We start from the raw sequence: 25902 nt of genomic DNA, 5'->3' as shown, positions 1-25902 counted from the left end.
CTAATGTCACTTATACACTCATCAGTTTGTTTTTTGAATCTCTGCAGGGTTGTATGCGTGATGAGTACGATCCCCTTTGGTGATGTTTTTTTTCTTCAAATTCTCATGAGCTCATAATCTATAGAGGGATTATTCAAGATTATGACTCGGGTCATAAACAACTACAGTCTGCGTGTGGCTCATAAACTACAGCGACAAAGATGAGAAAAAGCATTGAGAAAAGAGACTGTTAGTACTCAGAAGGAAATAACCGTTAAAGACAAAACATTTGGGATTACGTTTCAGAGGAGGAATTGGGATGTAACCATCAGAACCTAAAATAGAAATAAAATGTTAGTGAGGAGAAAATGTTTTGCTTTTATTCATTTAAAGATGAGTCAGAAGATTAGACACTAGAATGACTAAAGAAATGTAGGGGGTAAATGCGCCCAACAGCACTACGGGCTTTTGCTCACAAAAACCTACAAAAGAGTTAAGTTCGTATTTCAAGGCAAGGCGGAGTAAATTTTGGCGTTCTGGGTCCACACCTATTCTACGACGCAGATGGGAGAACGAGCACTAACCAGTTTTTGGACCTGGGCAGGGGCTTTCGTAAGAACATCAGTTATGTCAGCCTGAGTGGGAGCAGAGAGCCGCCTGCCTGGGGACTTTTCTTTATGGTGATCTCGATGGTCAGCGATGGGTTTAGCCAGTACTGGACCGGAAAGTTCTTTCTCAGGGTCATTAGGTTCCTTGCGAGACACCATATCTTCCTTCCCCTTCTTCTGACTGCGATTCTGAGCCCTCAACTCTCTGACCTTCTCACTTATCTCCTGTTTTAGACCAGGGTCCAGGGGCTCCCCCTGGTCCAGCGCAATGCGGATCTGGGGGATGTGGTTGGAAAGGATTTGGGCGCTGACCGAGGGCGAACGTCTAGGGGGTTGAGCTCGGGGTTGGCCGTGGAAGGCCGGGGAGGAGGACAAAGGCGGCTGGTTGAACGACTGATGGTGGCGCAGGTTAGAGCGGGGCAGGTTACTGCGTTGTACCTGTGCTTGTTGTGGCACCTGGGAGTCAAATTCAGAACAAGAAAATGAACAAGAAAAGGAAAAAGACCATTCAGGTTTCCTGCTGATCCCAACCCTGCTGCTCTTGATGATGTTTAGGATAAATGTAGGCCACTTAGTGTTCACAGCAGGTCACCAACATGGCCCGCAAAGAAATATGATTTCTTACTGGCATGAGAAATCGTTGACATTATCAGTGTCTTTAAGTACATGATCACTTTTTCCAAAATTCTGTTTAAAATCAGCCATATTATATATATATATAAATCACTCAGTGCCCGTATAAGAAGGTAGAAGTCAAGGTGGTTGACTCAGCTTATTTCACCCTACTTCTACTAAATATAATATTGTAATAGCATAATAATACCATAGTCATAACTTGATGAGTTGTTGTTCACAGTGTCAAAAAAAGCTTCATTAATGCTTGAGATCCTATTGATAATCAAAAAGAATGAATCAATATCACAATTGAGATGTCAAAAAGCCATCCTATAACAGAATGTGTTAAGTCCATGTAGGGCTTTTTCTTCTCCAGTGGCTCTTGACCAAGATTATTCTCGTAAACGGAACAGAAATGGAAAAAGGCATTGAAAAACTAGGTAAAACCAACTGAAATGTAGGCAATAATTGAATAATTAAAGTGTGTAACCTTTGTTATCTATTTTTATTTATTTAAAAAGTTAAAACACGGTTTCAAAAGCTTAACAAAAGTTGTACGACAGATCTGTCGGAACGATTGGACATAGGAAGAGAATCTAGCTCCATCTATTTTACAGTCTGCTCCTCAAGTGTCAATTTATGTTTGTGAGAGATGTATGACTATTATTATTATGTTACACGTGTTCGTATCTCGTGTTTTGCAGCTCAATTAGATCGATGTTATCAAGAGCCAATTGTCTCATTAGGGTAGTGTAGTCATAGACTTAATTGTTTGAAAATGGAGCTTGCTAGCCCGTTGCGGATGTATCACTTCATACAATTTCTCCTTTTTGGAGTTTAACATGACAAAAATGTATGAAAGAACTGAACTCATAGAAACATAACCGAAACGAAGAACTTCCTGTTTTATCTAAATAAAAAACAAATACAAATTAAAAAAAACTAAGAGTTTTCTCAAAACATCCATCCATCCATCTATTAATAAACTATTTGGAGTTTTATGTTGTTGGGTGGAGAGAAAAAAGATATGTTTATTTTTTTATTGTACATGGAATATTTTTATACAGCGCTCTTTATTGCATTCCAGTGTCTAAAAGGTGCTATACATTTGAATCTGTATATGTTTTTTGGGGAAAAAACAACAACAAAACAAAAAATATTCTTAAAAATGACTGAATTTGAGTAAAAAATGTCCAAACAGAATAAAACCTAGATTTCAATGAAAAAACACATATATATATATATATATATATATATATATATATAAACTGAACTATAGTATCGTAACCCCACTTCCACCAGATTTTTAAAAATGATTGCCTCAGTTTTATCAAAGGTGCAGTAATGAAGTAAAAAATACATTCCGACTTGAGTTTTAACATTCGACTGAAATCTCATAACAATTTGTTACCACTCAGTGTATCTCTTTTACACCTCCATAGTTCAAGCCTTATTACATCCACCAAAGAAGACTCCGGCAATAGAATCAATCCCGGCAACAATGTTTACACTTAGCCCTCGCTTGACGTCTCAGTATACTTATTGGGCTTTTATTTTTTATCACGTACCTCTTTAGCCCAAGCCGGCTTGTCATTGGGATTAACGATGTCTTTGTAGTGCACGTCAGCTCCTGCGAGGAACAGCAAATTGAAAGGAAAACCATTTTCCGGTGACAACCGAGCACGGAGAAGCCGACTTACCTTTCCTGGCTCCATTTTCAAGAGTCCAAAAGTCGGCGGCAGCCAGGCACGGGAGCTAATGATCAATGAGCAATGTCCAGTGTCCACACGCACACACGCACACACACGTGCACACATACTGAAAAACAATTTTGGTTTTGACAAAACACTTCTATCCAATGTTCCCTGTAATTTTCCACGGGTCTGAGCGTTCACACCAAGTCGGTGAGCAACGCTTGAAACAACAGTGAGCAACAGCAATCCCAAGTATGGCAACTAATCCATTATCAACACATGTCCAAAACTTGACATTAAGTTACATTTTGTGGAGTTTTCTGCAATGCAAAATGATTTTTCTCTTTTGAATGAATTGACTCATGTACTATTGCAAAGCTTGTACGGCCTACAAACGTCGTTTGTTCTTACAATTCTTTCACAAGGTATCCATTTCTTTTTATTTCCTGACATATTTTGTCGCATAGTATTAGCAAAGTTAGCAAAATTGCTGTTTCTGAATGAATGCAAGATAGCAAAATTGCTCTTCCTGTTCCTAGATGAATTAAAGCTAGCAGAATCGCTGTTCCTGTATGAATACGTGTTAGCAAAATTGCTGTTCCTGTATGAACGTAAGTTAGCAAAATTGCCATTACAGTATGAATGCAAGGTAGCAGAATTGCTGTTCCTGAAGCTCCCCTTTCCCAAAACCCTTGTTCACGATACATAAACACCAATCTAACAAAATTTAGCAATCTTAGTGCCAATTTTGGACAGTTTTCCTAAAATATTGTTTTCTTATTCTTGTCAAAAACAGTCAAAAACAGTAAAATAACATTTGAACACTACACACCACTCAACGCTCCATGTTTTTAATCAACTAAAAGGCTATGGGGAAGAAACACACCTCAGTAGCTAATGCAATCATTATCTGGTTAATGATACACTCATCCAAGGTAACCAAAGTCTGTAAAAAAAAAGAAAAAAAACAGGAACTCTGCATGTTCGTCTCTTTTTGTGTCTTCTTAACAAAATAAAGCAATATCCTTTAAAAATAAAGTAACTTTTGGAATAAAATTGTCAAAGACATACATTCACATGAAAGAAAATAAAAAATTTAACAGGGGTTTTGTTAGTCCTCGGTGTTACGACCCGAATGGACCAATCAACACAAATCACTGTCTCTGTCAGGACCAGAACGAAAACAGGACCCAATTGGTCCCTGTAGAAACCAGGTAGTCCTGTAAGGACATCTAAGTGTCAGGACCAGAACGGAAACAGGACCCAATTGCGTTACGTTTCTCACAAGTTTTATTGGAGGAAAGAGAAAGGGCTATGCGCACGATCCGGTGTTCGCTGGACGCGGGAGACAAGTCACTCTCGTACTTGGATTGTTCTCCGAACGCGGAAGTGAATCTTCCGTATCAGGCGATGGCGGTGTCAGGGAAGGAAAAACAGGTCCATAGCCGGCTCAGGAGAGCAAAAACGTGATCAGGGTCGAGGTCGAAAGCTAGAACGGGAGAGTAGACGTAGTCGGGGACAAAACAGATCGTAAGCCGGGAAGTGGGAATAGACGTGATCAGGAGTAAAACAGGTCGTAGCCGGAGACAGACGGGACAGGTGAGAGTCAGGGTCGAAAAAGGCTTGCCTAGTATTCAATGAGGTTTGCAGACGGACTGACAACAGGGGATTGACAGGACCAGGTTTAAATAGTGACAGGGAGCCAATCAGAACCCGGGGCGGTTGGCACCAAATGAGCGGGGGTTGGCACCAAATGAGCGGGCACAGCTGAGTCACAGCCAAATGCAAGCACTTTTCAAGGACTTTCAAAACCAACATTCCAATTTCGCAAGTATAAGTAAAGAAAAAAATGATCCTGTGTAAATCAGGCATTTTGCAGAGCCACAAATATATCTGTGTTTTATACATGTGATTTTTATAGATTTATTAAGATTTCTAGTGTCAGGACCAGAACGGAAACAGGACCCATTTACGTGGCGTTTACCACAAGTTTTATTGAAAGAGAGAGGAAGGGCAGCGCCCACGATCCGGTGTTTGCTGGGCGCGGGAAGCAAGTCGCTCTCGTACTCTGATTGTGATCCGAACGTGGAAGTGGATCTTCCGTAGCGAGCGATGGCGGTGTCAGGGGCGGAAAACTGGGATGGCAAGAAGTGGTCGGGGTCGGAAACGAATTAAAGCCGAGACGGGAGAGCAGATGTGGTCGGGATCAAAAACGGGTCGTAAGTCGGGACGAAGAGCAGACGTGGTCGGGATCAAAACAGGTCGTAACAGGAGACAAACAGGGGCAAAAAACAAGACAGGCGTGAGTCAGGGTCAAAAAAGGCTTGCTTAGTATACACGGAGATTCACAGACGGACTGCACCTGTCGTCTAGAGTTGATGACGCTTCATAGGACAGTGCCGTAAAAAAAAAAATGCCAGCTGCCGTTCACAAGGGAAGAAGAAATGCAATGGCAAAGCGAAGCCACCACAGAGCAGTGTCAGCGTCATTTTCAAGCAGACTTTTTGAGAAACATGGCAACAACTTTAAGCTACTACAAGCACTTCACCTGAAATTCAAGCTCTTTTTGAGTCTTGACAACACATTCAAATTCAAGCGTTTCCAAGAAAAATACTGAACTTCAACAAAAATCTGACTACAAAAATACTTTAAAAAGTGCAATTACCGTAACGCTTGAAAACTAAATATCAAATGGAGTGCAAAAAGGAGGCACCTTAAATATTAAAACAAATTTGATGAGACTAATCTAGTTCAAAAGAATTGTACCATGTAAATGTCTGCATGAATATTTATTCCCAAATGAATAAATTGAATCCTTATCCAAGATTGGCCCCTTAGCCCAAAATGTTGAACCCAATGCGGCCCCCGACTCCAAATAGTAATAAGGGGCCCCGATTCTAATTTTCTCAGGTCCCCAAGAAAGCTTAGTGAGCAATTTTCAGAACCAGTCAATAAGCTACTCAGGTAACCTAACAAAAAGCAAAAAAAATCAATTTATCCAAGATTTGTATATTAATTGAATTCGAATTCGTTGTTTCTGGCAGGTAAATTGAGCTAAATATATCCCTCCGATATTAAAACTCAAACACAACGGTGTGGCTCTAGACTCGCATTTATTTCTCTTCCAGTGTCTCTTTTACAAAACAAAAGCAAATCCCCAAACAGGATGATAAGTCTTTTCAAAATAAAACAGGAAGACCAAAATTTAAACACACACACCAAAATTACAGTCATTTTGTGGTCGTTTAGTGTAATGACCAAAACGGACACACAAACACTTTCACACACAGTGGGAAGACTCTTTATTGCTAAACGTTAGCCTGTTGTGCATCTATAGCGTTTTTAGTACAGTACCGCCGCGCGGTGTTGGTTAGCTTGTCTTCGCTAGCGGGTATGAACAAAACGGTTTGAAATGTGCTAGCGTGTCGACATAAAATCAACTTTGTTTAAGAACGAAAAAATAGAATTACAGTGGAACCTCGGTTTTCGAACGCCTCTCACTTCGAACAAATCGGAAACCGACCCAAAAATTTTGAGAAATTCTTGCTTCGCTGTTCGGTCAAAAAATCGGAGTTCGAACGCCGGTAATGCGTGAGTGCGTACGCTAGGGTGCGATGCTGAGCTGCGTACGGGTGTAGATCGCTCTTTTCCTGACCAACTGTTATCGCGTGTGACGTGCTTCGTTTTGCTTTCGCTTTTAATATAGCTGTACGAAGTGTTTTAGCCCCTAATTATGCCTCCGAAGAAAGTCAGTGCAAGCAGCAAAGTTGCTACAGGTGAAAAAAGAAAAGTAGTGCGTACAACTATTGCATTTAAGAAAGAAATAATAGCTCCACCGTCCACCTGCGCCTTCTGCTGACCACCACAAAGGTAAGAAATCCTATTCATAATTCTTTTCTTTATCCTTGTTTTTTAATTTTTACACGTTCATGTTAGCGTAATCTTTCGTACGGAAGATTACGATAACGCGAATGTACGATTAGCCTGGGTTAGCTTTATGTTTACAGGTAAACATTCAGGGTGTTGGAACGGAGCCCAACATTCAGTGTGTCGGAACGGAGCCCCCTTTCCAATGAACCGCTCACCACTTGTTGTGGAGACCCGGGTGCTAAATGACTTGTAAACGACCTGATTTTTTCTATTTTTACACGTTCATGTTAGCGTAATCTTTCGTACGGAAGATTACGATAATGCGAACGTACGATTAGCCTGGGTTAGCTTTATTTTTACGTTAAACATTCAAGGTAAACATTCAGGGTGTTGGAACGGATTAAAACGATTTACATTATTTTTAATGGGAAAAAATGATTTCGGTGATCGAACAAATTGGTTTTCGAACAGGGTTCTGGAACGGATTATGGTCGAGAACCGAGGTTCCACTGTATAGGCAATGTATGCGTCAACGCGTCTCCGGGGATATTTTGTTGAGTTACAAACTCCGTTGATTGACTTTTGTTCCTGCGCCTGCAAGTGACTTTGACGAAGTGCTACTTCCTGACTTTCCTGAGGTTAGCGTTTCCCGAAAGAACCGTATTTCATCTGAATCGTGTCTTCAGAGCTGACTTGAGCAAAGTTCCTGTTCTAGATGGGATAGCCTAGGTCCAGGGTTGGGTAGGGTTACTTTAACTTGATTGCTTTCAATTACTTTTGGATTACTCTGATACCAAATATGCTAATAAAAGACAAAAGAAACTAAATATGAATAAAATGACTACATTTTGTGCAGGCTTGGGGAGTAACGGAATACATGGAATGGCAAAAATGATTGGATTTAATTGTTATTTTGTTTCTGTCGCATTTTATGTTAGTTTTGCCGGATATCAAAGAGATCAAAGCCAGGAGAGAAAGCTTATCACGTGTTGTGAGTCATAATTGTATTCATATTTAGTTTCTTTTGTCTTTTATTAGCATATTTGGTATTGGAGTAATCCAAAAGTAATTGAAAGTAATCCAGTTAAAGTAACCCTACCCAACCCTGCATAGGTCAGGGGTGTCAAACTCATTTTAGCCGGGGGCCACATTTTAGGAGAAAGAAATCTCACAGGAGCCAGACTAGTAGGTTCAAGAGAAAGAAAGAAAGAATGAGAGTGGAAGAAAAAGAGACAAAAGAAGAGTGAAAGAGGTAAAAAAAGAGTGATCAAGAGAGTGGGTGTGTGTGAGAGGGAGGGAGAGAGAGAGAGAGAGAGAGAGAGAGAGAGAGAGAGAAATAACCCGAGAAAAAAGGGAAACAAGTGAAAAAGAATAGAGATAGCAAAAGAATGATAAAGAGAAAGGGTGAAAAAGAAGTAAAAAAAGAGAGAGAATGAAAGAAAGAGAGTAGGGAGTTAAAGAGAGTGAGAATAAGAGAAAAAAGAAAGAGGGTGAATGAGAAAAAGAAAGAAAAACGAAAAAGAAGAGAGAGTGAGAAATACTACTACGAATGCTTTGCGAGGGGTGCCTGGCTTGGGTGGCATCAAGTGGACATGTGTAAAACTGCAGCTTATTTTTTTCTTCCGCTTCTCTCAGAGTAGAACGGGCCGGATTAAAACCCTTGGCGGGCCTGATCTGGCCCACGGTCCGCCTGTTTGGCACCTGTGGCCTAGGTCATGTGCCTGCAGGTTAATTTTAAGATTTTAGGACATTCTCTTTTCTGACAGCGGCCTTGAAAGGTTTCTTCATCCTGATTGATCACCTCAACAACTTTTTTGGTTTCTTATTGTTATGATTTACAGTGGACCCATACGCAGGGACGTAGGAACCATGTCAGGGTTCTTACAAATGATGTTATTTAGCAATAAAATCACCAAAACACTCACAAAAAATGGTCAATGGACAGTTAACAAACTATCCAAACCAAAAAACAAACCTCGCAAACCAGGATGAAACTGGAAATCAGTGTGATGGTATACGATTATCAAAGAACCTGGGGGAATCTTCCACGACCTTAGACTTGCCCTAACTGCTGGGAGAGCCTCCAGCCACTCTGGCCCCCTTTCCCCAGGAGAACCCCCGCTTTGGCCCTTCTGACCCGGCTGCAAGGAGAGCCCCCGGCCGCTCTGGTTCCCTGTTTTGTCTGCGAGGAGATGCCCCCGGCTGCTTCGGCTCGCTGCTCCAGCTAAGGACTGTGTGCTACAGCCTCCGTAGTTGTCAATGGTTTTTTGTTGTTTTGGTATGTACCTGCTTTGCTGTATTTGGGTCCACCAAAAAAAGTTACTGTTTCCGATTATATTTTGAATTTCAGCAAATAATCCTTTCTGACGATGTACTTGAAATGTTTCCTCTACCCTATTGATCGCCTCACACAGGTTTCTGGTTCTACACGTGGGATTTAAGCAAGATTCTTTCACCTGGTTGGTAATTTTAGCAATGTTCCTGTATTTCTGTTGAAGTTCTTGTTCCAGATTAATTTTGACCAAAAGTCCGGTTCCTGATACATGTCTGCTTAGTTATTGTGGTTTAATTTCTTTAATTCCTGGTTCATTTTCTAAGTTCCTGTTCCTGATCTGCTAAGTACCTTCCCGTAAGTTCTTGTTGCTTCTAAAGAAGGTCTTGCTCAAACCCTTCCTGTCCCTACCACCCATCGAGAAGGTACTCTGCCTTCTTCAATTATTGTTCCTGATAGCATTAAACAGAATGTTCTTTGATTCACACAAGTGTATTTATAAATTTACAGTTCCTGTTTTTCATCTTCTCAGTAGACATCGAAAAAGTTCTTGCTCCAGACAGGTGACTTCAACAAAGTTCCTGTTCCAGAGGCTATAGCCTAGTTCATGTCCCTGCAGGTTAAATGAGCGGTTTGGCTTCTGAGATTTTGGGAAATTCTCATTTCTGACAACAGACTACAAATATTTTGTTTTCCTGATTGATCGCCACACCAACGTTCTTTGTTCTTCAAATGTGCTTTAAGCCATGTTGTAAGCCTGTTTTGTAATTTTAGCACTGGTTCTGTTCCAGATTAATGTCGACCAAAAGTCTGGTTCCTGATAAGTGTCCGCTTAAAGTTGTTTTTCCAGATAGCTTTCGGTAGGTTATTGTTTCTGATCTACTAAGTGCCTATTCTCAAGTTCTTGTCTCTTGTAAAGGTAGTATTGCTTAAACTCTGTTCTGAAAACATCTTGTTCCAGACAAAGTACTCTTCCTCCTTTGTTCTTGACAACTTTTGTCCAAATGTTCTTGATCCAAAAAGGTGACATTCATAAATATACTGTTCCTTTTTTCCTGATCTCAGGAGACATTAGAAATGCTCTTGTTCCTGACACGTGACCTTATCAAAGTTCCTGTCCCAGATGCTATAGTTGGTTTGTTCTTCAATGAGATTTAAGCAAAATGATTGCACCTCCAGATTGATATTGACCAAAAAATCTGGTCCCTGCTAAGTTTCTGCTTACAGTTGTCCTTTAAGTTCCTGTTCCTGCTCTGCTAAGTGCCTTCCTTTAAGTTCTTGTTCCTGACAAAGTACTCCTCCCCCTAAAGTTCTTGTTCCTGACAATTCATAACCAAACGTTTTCAATCCCCAAGAGGGACTTTGGTACATTTATTGTTCCTGTTGTTATTCCGTTTAGGAGACTTCTGAAGAGTTCTTGCTCTTGACAGGTGACTTTATCAAAGTTCCTGTTCCAGAATGTTAAACAATAAAAGGGAAAATCAAAATGAATCCTGTGCAATTATGAGATTAGACAATCATCGCTTTGTCTAATTTCCTCCTTCTCAGAACAAAAATCTTCACGAGGACACCACAGATTTGCACACATCAACACACTCACACATTATTTCTTTTTTGGAGTGGGGGACGAGTGTGTGCTGTAAGGTTGATTTGACAGCTAGAGTCTTTTGCAGCACCTTTGAAAAGTGGGAGGACCGCATAGAGGGGAAGAAAGGCGTGAACGGGCGTCGGAAGTGTGTGATTTTCTGCATTTTTTTCTTGATCGGCAGGAGAAGCAAAGAAGAAGAAAGGGAGGAGGAGAGGACGAAGTGGTCCCTCTGATGCCCTGGTGTGTTTGTCTCAAGTCATGAGTCCGGGAGGGAGAGGAACAGGGACAGTGTGCAAAAAGGAGGACGGTGTCAGATTCTGGCACACTTTTTCCTCCATAGAGAGTGCTAATCTGAGGGGAGTGGCTGAAGAGTGCCCACCTGCACCTAATCAGTCTCCACACTTCTACTCTAGCTCATTTATTGACAATGACCCGATGGCCTCTGCCGTCTGGCACGGTCGATATGAAGAGCAGGAGTAATTTGTGCAGGAGTGGAGACTGATCACGTGCAGTTGGGCACTCTCCAGCCAGTCCCCCCAGGTCGGCGGCTTCTAGAGGGGATATAGTTTGCCCGATCATGACAAAGGAGGCCAACAGCCGAGAAAAATAATCAGACTGGACCAAAGGGATGGGGTCGTCACCAGTTCATCATGGAGTTTCTGTTCAGAGTCATGAAGAACACTTGGCTGCTGCCTCCCGAGCGCACTGATGCGAAGAAAACCTGGCGGGAGACATAAAGTGACAGTTTTGACAAGTATAATACACTCACTTCTACGAGATACTTCACCAAAGTCAATGCTCCTCAAAGAGGACATTGGCGAAAATCTTATCCATGCATGTAACCTGTGCAAAATGATTGTTCCTGAATGGCAATGTTACCAAGATTCTTTATCCTGGTGATAATGGCTTATAGTCTCTTTTTCCAACCATTTTTTTTTCAATTAGCATGCTACAACTCTAGTGGTGTGCCGAAAAATGTCCTATTTAGTTCATAACTACTGTAATGCCTTACTAATTTGTTCTTCAACCTCAGTTTATCACCGGTTGAAAAATACTATGATCCATTATCCCCGTTGCACATAGCTGCCGGTAGGGGCCTGAGGAGTGCATTTTTGTCGGGTCAGTCGGCTTTTTTTAGTGTTTTGTCTACCAAAAATTGAATTGCACTTGTGCAGCCATGATCCATTATCCCCAATCCCATAGGGCTGTGAGCAGGGACAGGCAGGAGGCATTTTTTCAGGAGGCATTCTGGCCTGCCAAAAATTAAATAACAGAGTTGTGACTGCGATTCATTATCCCTGGTCGACAATTGCTGAGAGCAGGAGGAGGGATAGCGCTTTTTTTTTTAAAGTTCAGGCCACTGAAGCGTGCCATTGTGACCCACTTAAATGAACAGCACTTTTTGGCCGGGATCCAATATCCTCAGTCAAATACTGTATATTGAATAGCGAGGGCCAGGAAAGCAAATTTGTTTCATGCATGGCGGCTCTTTTTTTGTTTGTTTTTTTTCCGCCTAAAATCAACAGCACCCGTAGGGCCGTGATCAATTATCCCTAGTCGACTAGTGCAGCAAGCGGGGGCCAACAGAACGCATGTTGAAAATAGGGTGGGGGTCAGGGGAGGGGACTAGCTCACGTATTTTCACATATCGTGGGGGGTTCTGGTGATAAAAGAGGGATTACGGTATTGTAATATTGTAGTATTGTTCTGTATCTGGGCGGAATTTCAGTAATCTGCAGATTAACAAATAATTTTCTGAATCTAGTTGGTGACAGTAGATCGTTTTTTGTATCATTATCTCATGAAGAGGTAGTGGGTGTGAGAAATGTTGGAGTCTAGTTTGGTTTTAGGATGTCTGAGCTTACACTTCTCCTTTGAAAAAGTTGTATTTCTATTTATGATTTTAATCAGGGGGAAAAAAATATTTTCAAAATTGCCCCACTGGCAGAAAATATTTCTCAATGTATGTATATCTTGTTGTTTTACGAGAAAAGAACACATCAAAAACTTTGTAAAACTAAAACAAAGGTTAAAATAAATTAAACAAAACGATTTATCTAAAGACTAGGGATGATGAGAATCATGTGTGGTCAGATTGGACGCAGGTGTGCTGAAGTCTGCCACTCCCCCCGATTGGCGCCTTCTGGGGCGTGCCAGATCCTGACAAAATTTTCTACTATACAATAGTCTGTTTTAACATGTAAAGAACAAAGCAGTGAATTGCATTTGTTTAAACATTTTACACAGGAGGCGTGCGTTGAGATTTCTTCAATGACAAGAAAGTATGTTTTGGATCATTAAAGGTTGAGGAAGACAGTAAATTGTTGTTGCTGTGTGCCATAAAGGTAGTTTTTTATCCCTTACTGATTGATGACTTTATCCGTTTTTGTAGAATCTCCTATTCTAGAAATAATATGTAGCGGTGTGTGTGCGTGTGTTTACGTACTTTGTCGTTGCGCTCGCACAGGAACTTGAGTCTTTGGGCCCTCTTGTGCATGAAGACCCCGTCCAAGTGTCCCGTCTCCACCGAGCGAATCTCGATGGCTTTCTCGCCCCAGCCCATGATTTGATTGGAATGGATGTAGGCTGCGGAAAAGAAGGTCAGCAATGAATTTACATACACAAAAATAACTGCCACCAACAATGCATTATAAATTTATTATGTTGGCTGCAGTATTTGATGTACAATGTTTATTATTGAATTTGGTTTTTGGTTTCACATTATGAGAGATTTTTTATGTTTATTTTGTTTTTGTTTAGTTTTTTTCTCAGTATCTTCGATGTGTGAATTTTTCTTTAAATATTTGAACCATTGATTATAACTTTTGGAGCAAAAAGTGTTTACAATGTGTGATATTCATCAATTTTTTGCACCGCTTACCACTACTTGAGTCGCAGTTTCAATGTGTAAACTGAGTAATAGTTGCCTGTACATGCAATGCAACTCACGGCCACACGAGAGCGTTGTAAACCAAGATTTCTTAAAAATAAGCAAATTAAAACTTGAAATGAAAAAAATTGTAACGGTCACTCTGGGTAGTTTAGGAGGTATATTTAAAATACAACAACTTAATGAAATAAGAAATGCCATATAACTTATAGCCACATAAGGGCCTTATAAAACCAAAAAACGACATGTCCCCATTAGTTGATTCATATTATATTTTAATTGATATTTCTCAAAGAAGAAATACCTAAAACTAGCTAAAGTTAACATTTAAGAATCATTATTTACTAAAATCAGAGAAGCTTACCATATTTGAAGGATGATTTTTTTTTTTTTCGTAAAATAATAGCGAGGAAATAATACTTTTACTGAGCAATAATATAAGATTATTGTACAGTATTATTAAAAAAATTCGGAACTTTTATACTTGTTGATGCAATCCTCAGGTTTGTATCCTTATTGCAGCCTCCTTGTGTTGTGTTGTCAAGCTCCTTGTGTTGTGCATGCATGTACATTAATTTCTTAGATGCGCTCGAATAAACTATTTTTTCCCATCTTTTTAGGGGTTTAAGTTGGCGCTTGGACTCAACAGGACGGAGAACTTTTCATGCTACACTAACAAATAAAAAACAAAACAAAACCCACTGGTTTTATGACGTCACTGTCCAGCACTCCCTCCAGACCCCATTTCTCAAATCTTATGTGCCCTGACTCGAAGAGCTTTTCCATATAGTAAGATCCAAGCAGATAGGCGTAGTGGAAAACAAAGCATATAGGCTCTTTGAACTTCGTTAGGCATTGTTAACACATATGTAACGGAGAAAATGTCCAACTTTCAACTTTTTTAACGACACCTCAAACGGCGTAACCCACCTTTAAATATCTATCAATCTTTCTACCCTGGACATATCCCTCAAAAATGGTGACCGACAGCAAGACAAACACATACACAAAAACAAAGAAAAGAAAAAAGGAAAAAGTTGCAAAGATTTGGCCCATGGCCAATCCAAATACCCAAAGAAGATAAACACCTCGGCACCCAAGTTGGTTCGTCCCTCCGGATGAAACGGGACACAAGGAAGCGGCCATGTCACTCGGGTCAGGGTGACACAACACACTCTTCTGTTCAACAGCAGAGCCCGACATCTTTCACTGGTTTACCCCTGCCGCATTATAGAGGTGCCGTGCCCATCCCTTAGAACACATCCAAACATCCCACTATCCTTTCACAACACCCCTCCACTCATTCCAAGAGCTCTACCTTCCACTACACCTTCAAATAAAACATTAGTATTCAGTTTATAGTTTTGGGCTTACGTTATATCGGGAAAACAATGATGTGTCAACTTTCTCCCTACAAACCAGTGCTTTGATACTTTAATTGATTTTGTTAATAAGTCAATGCAACTCCAAGACAGTACTGAAATCTGAAAATGTCATTTACAAGGCATGCGCTTACCAACAGAGGTTGGCATCTCCCCCCACTGCAGCACCACATCTTTGGTGATCCTGCCGTAGGTGTTGACATAGACGCCCTCGTCCTCATAGCAGAGAAGCATCTCCATGCCGTCCGTTTTGGGCAGCACTACGATGGCGTGCGGGCTCACCTGGCTCTGAATCTAACACGCATATTTAAAAACGTTAAAAACTGTCAAATGTAATCGGCAACACGATCCGATTAAAACGTCCTAGTGGGGTATTTAAAGACATATTTCATGGTTTAATCCCTCCTAAGCGTATTTGTTGATGCTCAAGCTTAAGCATAGGAAAAGCTTTCTGAAGCGTTTTATCAAAAATCTAAAAAATATATTTTTGAAAAAACGGATTTGGCTGCTAATTCGTAGGCATTTTATAGCTTCATAAATTGTTTTTTTCTCTCCACTTGATCCCTCCATGGAAGTCATTCACATTCTTGCTTGTATAAATGTAGTGTCTTCCAGAGGGGTGCCGACAGGCAGATAACCACACCTGACTCTAATCAGGAATACAGTATATAAGGACTATGCCAAGAGCAAAAGCCGTTGTTTGTTACTGATGTTTCTCATCTCCTGTTTGAATATACCTTTTGTGAGTAGTTTCTGGATTTCCTGAATTTTTCAGCCTTGTGTTTTTCGGACTGTGTGTTTTGTTACTCTTTTACTCCACCAAATACATTTTTATCAGTCAACTTGTGTTTCTGCACTTGGGCCCGCCTCACAAAAATATAACATGTAGCACAAGCAACGGACCGATTTTGCCCGACTGATTAAATTGATCACGAATAAATTAGGCAGGCAGCAGCTGTGTGTTTTTATGAACTGTAACCTCCCATTTTCATTAAGTTATTATTAATTGATTGCTGTATTTATTCCAATTACTGTGCAGTTAAAAATACAAATTCTATTCTATTCTATCCTATTCTAATTTAATATAATCTATTATATATAACTGTATTGCATTAATTATTAAAATGCTATTACCCAAACCTGTAAATGAACATAGCTAGTATACAAATATATGTTGTTGACTAAAAAAAGACATTAGATTAGAGGAATTAGTAGGACAGCCCATCAAAACAAAATGTGTGAGACACAAAAGAAGGAAATCAGTACAATACACACAAGTAAGTTACAGTACAGTGACGAAACTTATCTCAGCCCAAGTGTTGATTTTAGGTAAAAAACACTAAAGTTTAATTTCTTGGTTATTTTATTTTTTTGGGTTTATTATTTTTCTGTTTATATATATATATTTTTTTAAAAGCACATGGAAATGAAGTATTGTCTGTTGTAAAACTCAATTTGAATATTTTAAAAATCTGATAATAAGAAAAAAACTCCATTTGGGATTTAAAATGATGGTTGCATTATCTCAATATGAATAACTAAACTATAAAAATATGAATGCAATGTGCATAAAAAATAATGAGTTTTTAAACAAACATACACAAAATATTGTCTATGGTACAGTATAATTATTGTCTAGAGATAGAGCGCTAAACATGGATATAGATAAGGAGGAAAAAAAGAGGGAGAGGGCGAGAGACAGACAGTGAGAGATAGGGAGACAGAAAGAGAGGGAGAGACAACAGAAAAGGGGCAAGAGAAAGCAAGAGTAAGAATGAAAGAAAGAATGAGAGTGAAAAAGAGAAAGAGAGAGAACAAAAATCAAACCGACAAACAGTGTGAGAGTGAAAATTAGAGCAATGAAAAGAGAAAGAGTGTGAGAGTGAAAGTGTGCGGGAGCGAAAAAAAGACAGAATGCAAGAGAGAAAGGGAGCAAAATCGACAGATCAAAAGTACAAGAGAACATGAGAGATAGAAAGAATGAGTTTGAATGAGAGCGAGAAAAAGAGTGACAGAGAGAGTGAGAGAGCGCAAAAATAAAAGACAAATATCAACAGACAAAAGAGGGACATAGTGCAAGAGAGAAACAGAGAGAAAGCGGAAAAGCGAGGAGAGAAAGAGACCTCTAGAGACAGTGGGACAGAGAGCTAAAAAAAGAGCAAAAGAGACAGAAAGACAGCAGTAGAAAGAGAGCATGAAAGCACATCCAAGATTGAAAGAGGGAGAGAGAGAGACTTGTATTATTTCATAATTCGTTTTCACCTTTATGGGGTAAGATAAGTTTCATCACACTGTTTATGATTTACTGGTACTGTGTGTTATCTCTGCATCACTAAAAAGGGGTAGCACTCGAACTAGGGCGTTTCTATCGAACTACACATCTACACAGCGAAACATTTGTACAGCTACACAAGAGGGGCAAGGAGAAGGGCAGCATGTCACCTTGGTGTCTTTGGCGCACTGAAAGAAAGGCAAGGTAGGGAAGCAGTAGGAGAGAGACGTGAATAACGGTTTGAGACCTGTTTACTCCTACCTTTAAAATGTAAAGACTTAATAACTTGAGAACAGATCAAGCAGCTTCAACGATATTTAATTCAAAGTTAACCAAGCCAGCTTGATACGCCCGGATCGGCTGAAAAGAGTGAAAAGCTGGAGTTGGTCAGAGTTGGTGAAAATGGCTTTACCAATGGTAGCTATTAATAGGCCACCGTTTTCTCCACTGTTTACTAATGAGGCTTGATGTTAGTGTAAGAGTAAAATTAATAATAATTTTGATGTTCTTTTTTTCCAAATACAGGATTCAGTTAAAGAAAAAAAAATATCGTTTATCACTATTTGTCATGTCCTGCACGGTTGTCATAGCGCCCAGCTGGCCCCGCCCCTTGACACCGGCTGAGACGCATTGGACTGATTGCTCTTGGAGTACTTAAGCGCGCTCCGTTGTGCTGTGCGCTGCTGGAACGTTTGTTAAACCTGGTTAAACTCCGTGAGACTTCTGTTAAAACCTGTTAAATGCCTAGTTCTGTGAATCTGCCCGTATTTGATCTTCTTTTGTTTTTGGTCTGATCCGTTTGTTTGTTTTTGACAACTTTTCTTTTGTTTGGATTTCTAATCCACTCCGCGACCATCGATCCCCGGATCGAGTGTGCGCACCCTCCTCATCCTTCCCCCAATAAATTGTGAGTACGTCTACGCGAATGGGTCCTTTTTTCCTGTTTCCCGCTCCGTTTTGTGACAGTATTGGTCTGCAAAGGCAGGAATTTACCAATTATCAGTCTTAGTAGGAAAAATAACACCTATCGTGCATCCCTTATTTAAATGCAATTATTTGAAGATTAGTGTAATTGCATCAAATCAAAAAAATATCTATTGACATAAAAAAACAAAATCCTCTCCAAGTGCTGTCTAATTTCAAACGCCGATCATTGTTCTGATGAGAATGAATATAAATCAGCACTATTCCAATCAACTCGATCTATTTCTATACTATACAGCATAGCTTTCCATAGCATTAGCCTTTGTGTTCGATCATTGATGAATCTATGGAGGACCAATCCTGCCATATGTAGCGATAATTGTATAAATAGATTAATATCCACGAATACATGGGGCGGCAGTGCTCCGGAGGTATCGCAGGTTCGCTTCCCGGCTCCTCCGTGTCATATGTCAAAGTGTCCTTGGGCAAGGCACTGAATCCCTAATGCCCCCGGTAAGCAGGTAGTTGATGCTGCTATCGGTGTTTGTGGATAGGTAAGTGAAGCACATTGTAAAGTGCTTCAGTGACTTGAAAAGCGCCATAAAAATAAATCACATAATATCTAATTATACGACACAGATGCAATTTATTAATATACCGTATTTTCACTACTATAAGGTGCGCCTAGAAGCCTTTTATTTGTTTTCAAAAGCTGACCATGCGCCTTATATATGGATCAATATTGAGTCGCAAGGTCTTGCTACTAATGCAAGCAGCCGGCGACTGGATTTTCCCTTCGTAGGCGAAGTAGTCCACGGTGTATGCCAGGATAAAAATTCTGGCATTTCATTTCCTAACCAATGTGTCAATCATCATTTGAATTGGTCACTATAGGCTAAAGTTATTCGGAGGTAAAGGAGGCGGGTCCTTTCTAGCATTTACAAGCTCGCATAGGCTAAAGCGGAGCAAAACAAAGCCTGCAATTGGACGAATAAGATGGATGTAAATCACAGGTTAGGTTGCTCTACAGCATGGAGAACACATTTGTTTACTAGATTGTATTTGTTAACAGGAATAATGGGGCGAAAGAGACAGCTAGCAACAAGCAACGTCCATCGATACAGATGCTTGTCTTCAGATTTTTTCTTTTATTTGTGGGCATTATTTGGAGTCTGGAAATATTTTAGACGGTTGGATTTACTACACTAACTGATGTTGCGTATTATTATTGAACGTGATGGCTGCAAGACGACTTTGGTGAGTGACCCTGGCTTTATATTTTCCCAGTATCTTGTTTCCGACTGATCTTGATGTTTCTGTGATGAGTCCATTTTTAAATTCAATACAATTCAAAGTGTTGTCATATGCACAGTAAAGAACCACGTTTCCCTGCACAATGACATTCTTACTTTGCTGTTCACACAGTTGCCAGTGAAAAATAAAATAAAAACTAAGAAATGACTGGCATTTCTTGAGTCTCTAATAATATGTGGAATGACACATTTGAGTGATTAGTGACATCTTACAGACACTGTCCGTACACGTCTGAGACACATATTTGCTTCTTTGCGAGCCGTGGGAATGTTAAGGGGTTAATCAGTTTGACTGAACTATCTGACTGTTCTTTGACATGGTGTGCCTTATAATTCTGTGCGCCTTTTAGTGCAAAATATACGGTACATTTCTACATAAAAAAGGATAGGGTCTCCATATGGTTCAATGCCTATTGCGAAAGGATCGCATCACTGTGACGGCAACTCACGTGCGACGGGATGTAGATGTCGTACGGGTTGCCTGAGTCAACATCAATAACGTGGAAGCCAACGCTGGAGCCATAAATGACCTTCAACCTCTGACCTTCCTCCACCGTCAAATCGACAAGCTGAGGTCGGTGCTGCAGTTCGGCGAACGACTGAAAAGGGACAAAAAGTGAGAATGGTTCGTCTGAATTAATAGAACAGAGTGAGACTGGCTAACCTTGAAGGCCATGAACTTGTGGTAGGGTTTGGGAGCCCAGGCATAGATCTCCACCGCATTCTTCAGCGCAATCACCAGGAACTTGATCCTCTCGTACTTGACTGGAACAACAACAATCTTTAACGTTTCAAGTCGTCATGACGACATGCTACATCGCGATCGGGGATCATTTTGCTTACCGACTTTATAATGCACGCATCCTTCCAGGTCGCCGACGGTGATCCAGCCTTGCTTTTTCTCCACTTCCGGATCGTTGTGCAGTATTCGGTTTCTTAACCACGATAGGTAGTAGACACGCAACTTGTTCTTTTTTCCTGGTACAACAAAACAGTTTTTAATGCATAAGGGAAGTAATTTTTAGGTTTTTCTTTCACATTTTACGGATCTCTTAACGGCAAGGGTCATCAAGGCATCACTGGAAGATTAAGAATATATATCGTTCTGTTCTATTTTGTTTTTTATTAGTGTTTGAATGGAAGTTGCCAGTTCACAGCTATCTGGACTTCTACTTGAAAAAAACATCTCCTGGATGCAACTGGGATGCTTCATCAGTGATGTATTCCTGGGTAGTTAAGTGTTTCGGGTCTCGCAACATCAGACTCTCTCACCCAGGTAATCCACCTGATATTGATCACGCCTTGCGTCCCAGTAGAAGCCCACGGATCATATGCTCATTATAGAAATAACTGCTGTTATTTTACTCAAGAAATAAATTACAATATCTTAAATTGATTCAGATTCAGATACACTTTATTGTCATTCTAGTACACGTGTATACAGAACGAAATGTCGATACATCTGACCCGCAGTTTCCTTGAATGTACAGATGTAAATAAAATGTTGTATTGAGAACTATGATAATAAAAATGAGCAATATTTTCTGCTAATAGATTTGTTTGCTGCCATGTATATTTTAAACAGTCACTGCTAGCTTACAGTGAAACATGTCATTGACAGGCTAGCAGATGGCAATAGAAAAGTCATGAAGCAATCAAAATGGATCCTTTGTTTTCTTGTCATATGTTTTAACTTGATGATTTTAATAAACTAAGATATAAAATTATTTTTTTCAATTCTTCGAAGAAAAAAATAAGTGAGAATATTTTCGACATTTTGCTATTTCAAACAACTGCTCATTTTAAGGACTATTTTACTTGAAGTTTATACATACTAAAAGGTCCCTGCTAATTTTGTGATAAAACATAGAGGAAAATGTCATTGATGGGCTTTCTATTTATATGAATCAATGGTAAGGAATACCAAAAATAATTGTAAATGAAATATTAAAAAAAGTTTAAAAGACGTTTTTTTAATCCAAACCTGATATAGTAACAAGCACATTGAGACCCTCCAGAACATCCATCTGAAGAAAACGCCGCCTGGTGATCAGGTTATAAACTTTTCCCTGGCCGCTCCGGTCAAGCAGCATGAGGCCATTTTCAGTTCCCACCAGAAGGTTCACACCTGAACGCACAAAACCAAACCTCATAAAAAGTCAAAATAATTGAGACAATGCTTAAGATCCAAGACGTACCCCAGAGTGCGGCGCAGAGGATCTCCGAGTTAAAGCGCTTCTTGTACTTGCGGATCTCGGGCGTATCGCTGTGTGGTCGGATGTTGGTCGGGTTCACGTTAACCACGGAGATCTTTCTGGCTTCGTTTAGTCGGGCCTGCTCTTGCCGCAGCAGCTCGTTGGCGAACATGGCTGCCGTGGGGAAAAAGATGTGCTGGTTAGGGTTTATACACTTATTTCAAGGCCAAATTCAAGCCCTTTTTAAGGACTTTCCAAGCCAATTTTCCAACTTCTCCAGTACCATTTAAAGAAGAAATAAAACATCAGTATATTGATTAAAGCGTATTGTGTAATATTTGACCACTAGATGGCACTGTGTTGTCTAATGCGGACGAATAGCAGTGACAAATGAGCACAGCCTAGCAGCAAGATGCCAAACACACATGGAGGCAACCACCGTGTAAAAGAAATACAAATTTCTCGACCGATGAATATTTATAAATAAATAACAATGGTATGATAGTTCACCGATTTTTGCCCATTATTCAAATCAATGTTTATTTAATCTACTGAATGAGGGTTTTTATACCCCCAGGAGGCATTAAATATTACACACTGTCCCTTTAGGAAAAATAAATATGTATTAATTGTCTCACTAGAAGAGTTGTATCTCTTTTTTGCTTACTTTGCAGAATGCTGTGCGTGGATTTGTTCGACGTTTTAGCCATCGTTCATTAAAATGGCAGCCTCCTGGCATCTTGGTCTTTACACCTGCCCTCTTAGGCGCTACGCTAGGGGGGCGATGATGCTTGACATGACAATACCCTACAAACTAATGCCAGCTCTCGTTTATCACTAGCTAAGAGGAAATGCAATGGAGAAGCAAAGCCACCAGAGAGCAGTGTCGACATAATTTTAAAACAGACTTGTTTTATTTTTCTTAATCTAATGCCTGGTCTATCGAGTCACACTGACAAGAAACATGGTAACAATTTCAAGAATTTATAAGCACCTAACAATAAAGTCGAGCACTTTTCAAACCTTGAAAGCGCATTCGTGTCATGATGACTGATTAGTTTCACCTATGCCCGCTTGTTTGGCGCCAGCAGCTGCGGGCTTCCTGATTGGTTCCCTGTCCTACTTAAGCTCAGTCCTTTCACTCCCCTGTGTTCAGTCCGTCAGCGAAACTCTGTTTCTACAAGGCAAGCACTTTGACTGACTCCCGTCGGTCCCGCTTTTTGCACCTGATTTCCCCATTTGTCTCCGGCTACGACCTGCTTTTTGACCCTTACCACGTTTTGCTCTCCCGTCCCACTTACGACCCGTTTTTGATCCCAACCAAGTTTTGCTCTCCTGTCCCGGCTATCGACCTGTTTTTTCCGTCCTCGACACCGCGATCTCCCGCTCCGGAAGATCCACTTCCGCATTCGGAATACGTTCCGATTCTGTGAGCGGCTTGCTTCCCGCGTCCAGCTAGCACCAGATCGCAGGCGCTGCCTTTCTTTGTTATCTCAATAACTGAGAAACGTTATGCGATTGGGTCTACCCTTTGTTCTGGTCGTGACAATTGGAGTATTTTCAAGGATTTCAAGCACCCGTAAGAACCCTGTAAATCACTTATTTCAGAATGATCATCTAGGTCAGGTGAGTAGAGAACCGTTGTCTTCAAGAGCCATAGTAGTTTATTTATGGTCTCCCTCCTCCAACACAGCTGTTTGATGAACTACAGATCTTACTGCAGGGGTGTTGGAGGAGAACCCGGGCTCCCTAACACTGACCTAGAAGAAGACGGGAAAAAAAGCAACCCTCACCAGCTGCTGAATTCTCGTTTTCATCATCCGGTGACGTCTGGTAGACGCGGGGGTCCACAAATGGTGTGAAGGACGATTTGGAGCCAGCCAGGCCAAACTGCAAATGAGATCAATGTATGATTAGAGTCATATATTTCAAAGTCCAACATGGTAACAGAGGAATTGTAATTTAAAATAAAAAACTATTCAACTATAACAGCAACCTTGGGTGTCCTGAAAGGCGCTTTAAAAATACTTCCACCATACGATGTCCTCACCTTATGATCTTTTCACTTAATGGTGCGGCATAAGAAGTTTTTTTAGCCCCCTCGTTACAGAATTTTCCCCGCTATTGCGTCTCCAAATACTTTTCAAACTGCGGCGTTAATGCATATGACTAAGAAAGTTGTGTCTCAAAGATGCCTGTCTGCTATTGGTCGTTATATAAAATGATGGTCTGCTACTGGTCTGCATCATGGCATCATGAAATTGCCGATATTATATTGGCTGAACTACCTCCTACAACGTTTTTCTCTAACTTCATTCATTTCAGAATATCGTGTGCTTCGTAAAGACTTTGCGAGTCGGTGATACAATACTTCATTTTTTGTACCGGATTTATTCGCTATGAGTCTTAAGTTTTACTTTAATGCTAAAGAGAGAAGCAAGAACATGATAACCATGGAAAAGAAGTTTGTGACTATCAAAAAATTACTAAAAAGGCACATGCTTCATTACCCTTGCGAAAGAATATGGCCGTAATCAACATTGAAACAATAATTAAGAGTACGGAGGCGATTAAAGCAATGAAGTCTTTAGGGCACGACAATTCTTGCAAATGAAAGGCTTGAAATCAGTTGTAATTTTAATCCCTCGTCTCTTCGCCACCTGCATTAATCCAATAACTCCATCTTGTCACGTCTCATCAAAAGAAAAGAAAATGTCCTCTCTATATATATTTAATAATGATGTTATTTATTCACATGCACATATATTAGATAGAAGCGGGCATGGCGTTGCAGGGCATTCTCTTTGCGCAAGGTTGTTGGGACGTTTGTTGAAAAAGTGCCAGGGAACAACTTGGAAGTGCCCAAGAGACCCATTGCCGCATGCACCTCTAGAGCCGCTTGTACATGAAGGCACATGTTTATCAATTTTGTTGGTATTTATTGGAGGTGCCTTGACACAAAACCTACCTAAAAACACTCCCAGAGGCCCAAAGTACAACTGTTAAAATGTTCCTATGAGTCACATACCATGGATTTATGAATAACTGTAGACTACATTTAGATTAGTATAGATTGGATAGATTTAGATTACAAAAGTACTACTTACCAATTTACCATGGACTATTTTGTTATTTAAATATATTTATCTGGAGTACTGGGGTTTGGAAGGCATTTATAATTTACCATAGTTTTGCATTCCCCGCCATATAGCAATTTCACTTTGTGATCCCGACCTCAGAACGAATTATTGTTGTATCTGTCCCACGGGTCTACTGGAAAATGATGGAATGCTAAATATTTTGTTCACATAAAGTCATGAATTAAATAAGTTACCAGTGGATTATGACTCCATTGATTGTCTTGATTGGGGCAACTTGGCAGTTTAAAGTGCTCTATAAACGCAGTGCAACTCCGATGGATTGCATTAATGTCATTACATTATGACTCTCAACATCCCATAAAGTACTTAGCGGCCATTGCTGATTTATGAAAACAGGAGCATAATTGGATCTGTTTCAAAGACCTCGGGCATGTCTCCCAGTTCCTGCAGGGCGGAGGGTGGTGCCGTGGGCGAGCTGCTCTGTCGCACCAAGTCGGGTAGGTTGCCGTGGTTGCCGTGATTCCCGAACCCGTTGCTCTCAGCATGGCTGCCTCGCCTTTTCTGGGCCTGATTGGGAAAAGGAGGTTAGCGATTTTGTCTGCTCTCGGGAGGACAGGTGACAGCAGCTGTCACCTCTCTCATAACCAGTGTGCCGTCCTTGGAGTTGCCGTAAGGTTTCCTGAGGGAGTCCTCGGTCAGGCCTCCGTATGACTCGTTGGTGCTTTGCGTTGCAGGCCTGGGGTGCGACAATAAATGCAATATTGGCAAGCCCAAAATACAACAACATACGATATAATAAAATAGAATAAGCTTACATGATACGAGGGATATCACTGACGGCAACCGTGCCGTCTTGTCCGACCGTCTCGCCGTCTTCGTCGCTGCTCTCCGACTCCTCGCTGGATGATGAGTAGTCCGTCACCTACGTTGCAGAGAAAACAGATTGTTGAAAAAAAATACAATTAAAAATAGATGCATCACATAAATGTTTAGGATGTTTACTATTACTTTTTTTCCGCTCCCCTACTTATGACCATTCGACTTACGTAAAACGGTAGGTACGATCATTTTTTCGGGATGCCAAAAAATATCCGGACATCGCTGTAAGTTAGATTTCGTATTGTGTGCACCTTTTTCCGAGTACAGGACATTACTGTAGTGCTTCTTTCCGCTTCTACCGGCGTGTGGCGCTGTGAGAG

The 25902-nt window shown here is 40.5% G+C and overlaps 2 protein-coding genes across 13 annotated transcripts in view; both read right to left on the bottom strand.

The window, feature by feature from the left end:
* The window catches only part of LOC148351915 (traf2 and NCK-interacting protein kinase-like), a 34282-nt gene extending 25728 nt beyond the window's left edge, over positions 1 to 8554 (bottom strand). Inside the window, exons 1-4 of the mRNA XM_088354982.1 lie at positions 8531 to 8554; positions 2903 to 2957; positions 2771 to 2832; positions 564 to 1043 (exon numbers count right to left, since the gene is read on the bottom strand). Coding sequence (XP_088211108.1) covers positions 564 to 1043; positions 2771 to 2832; positions 2903 to 2957; positions 8531 to 8554 — 621 coding nt within the window. The remainder of the gene's footprint in view (positions 1 to 563; positions 1044 to 2770; positions 2833 to 2902; positions 2958 to 8530) is intronic.
* LOC148351914 (traf2 and NCK-interacting protein kinase-like) overlaps positions 6103 to 25902 on the bottom strand; it is a 107432-nt gene continuing 87632 nt past the window's right edge. For 7 of the 12 annotated variants that reach the window (XM_088354696.1, XM_088354699.1, XM_088354700.1 and 4 more), the window contains 13 exons: positions 25519 to 25625; positions 25337 to 25439; positions 25127 to 25270; positions 23396 to 23492; positions 21606 to 21776; positions 21392 to 21535; positions 20251 to 20385; positions 20072 to 20172; positions 19857 to 20006; positions 17341 to 17358; positions 15033 to 15192; positions 13073 to 13212; positions 6103 to 11347 (listed from right to left, as the gene is read on the bottom strand). In XM_088354696.1, the coding sequence (XP_088210822.1) occupies positions 11264 to 11347; positions 13073 to 13212; positions 15033 to 15192; positions 17341 to 17358; positions 19857 to 20006; positions 20072 to 20172; positions 20251 to 20385; positions 21392 to 21535; positions 21606 to 21776; positions 23396 to 23492; positions 25127 to 25270; positions 25337 to 25439; positions 25519 to 25625 (1554 nt within the window). In that variant the 3' untranslated portion in view covers positions 6103 to 11263. The remainder of the gene's footprint in view (positions 11348 to 13072; positions 13213 to 15032; positions 15193 to 17340; positions 17359 to 19856; positions 20007 to 20071; positions 20173 to 20250; positions 20386 to 21391; positions 21536 to 21605; positions 21777 to 23395; positions 23493 to 25126; positions 25271 to 25336; positions 25440 to 25518; positions 25626 to 25902) is intronic. The other 5 variants (XM_088354704.1, XM_088354705.1, XM_088354706.1 and 2 more) reach the window with 1 other exon arrangement.

The sequence above is a fragment of the Urocampus carinirostris genome, chromosome 15 (assembly GCF_059441175.1).
Source record: "Urocampus carinirostris isolate Australia breed hairy pipefish chromosome 15, RoL_Ucar_1.0, whole genome shotgun sequence".
Classification (NCBI taxonomy): Eukaryota; Metazoa; Chordata; class Actinopteri; order Syngnathiformes; family Syngnathidae; genus Urocampus; species Urocampus carinirostris.
The sequence above is the reverse complement of the archived record's forward strand: the minus strand, read 5'-3'. Positions and strand labels throughout refer to the sequence as shown.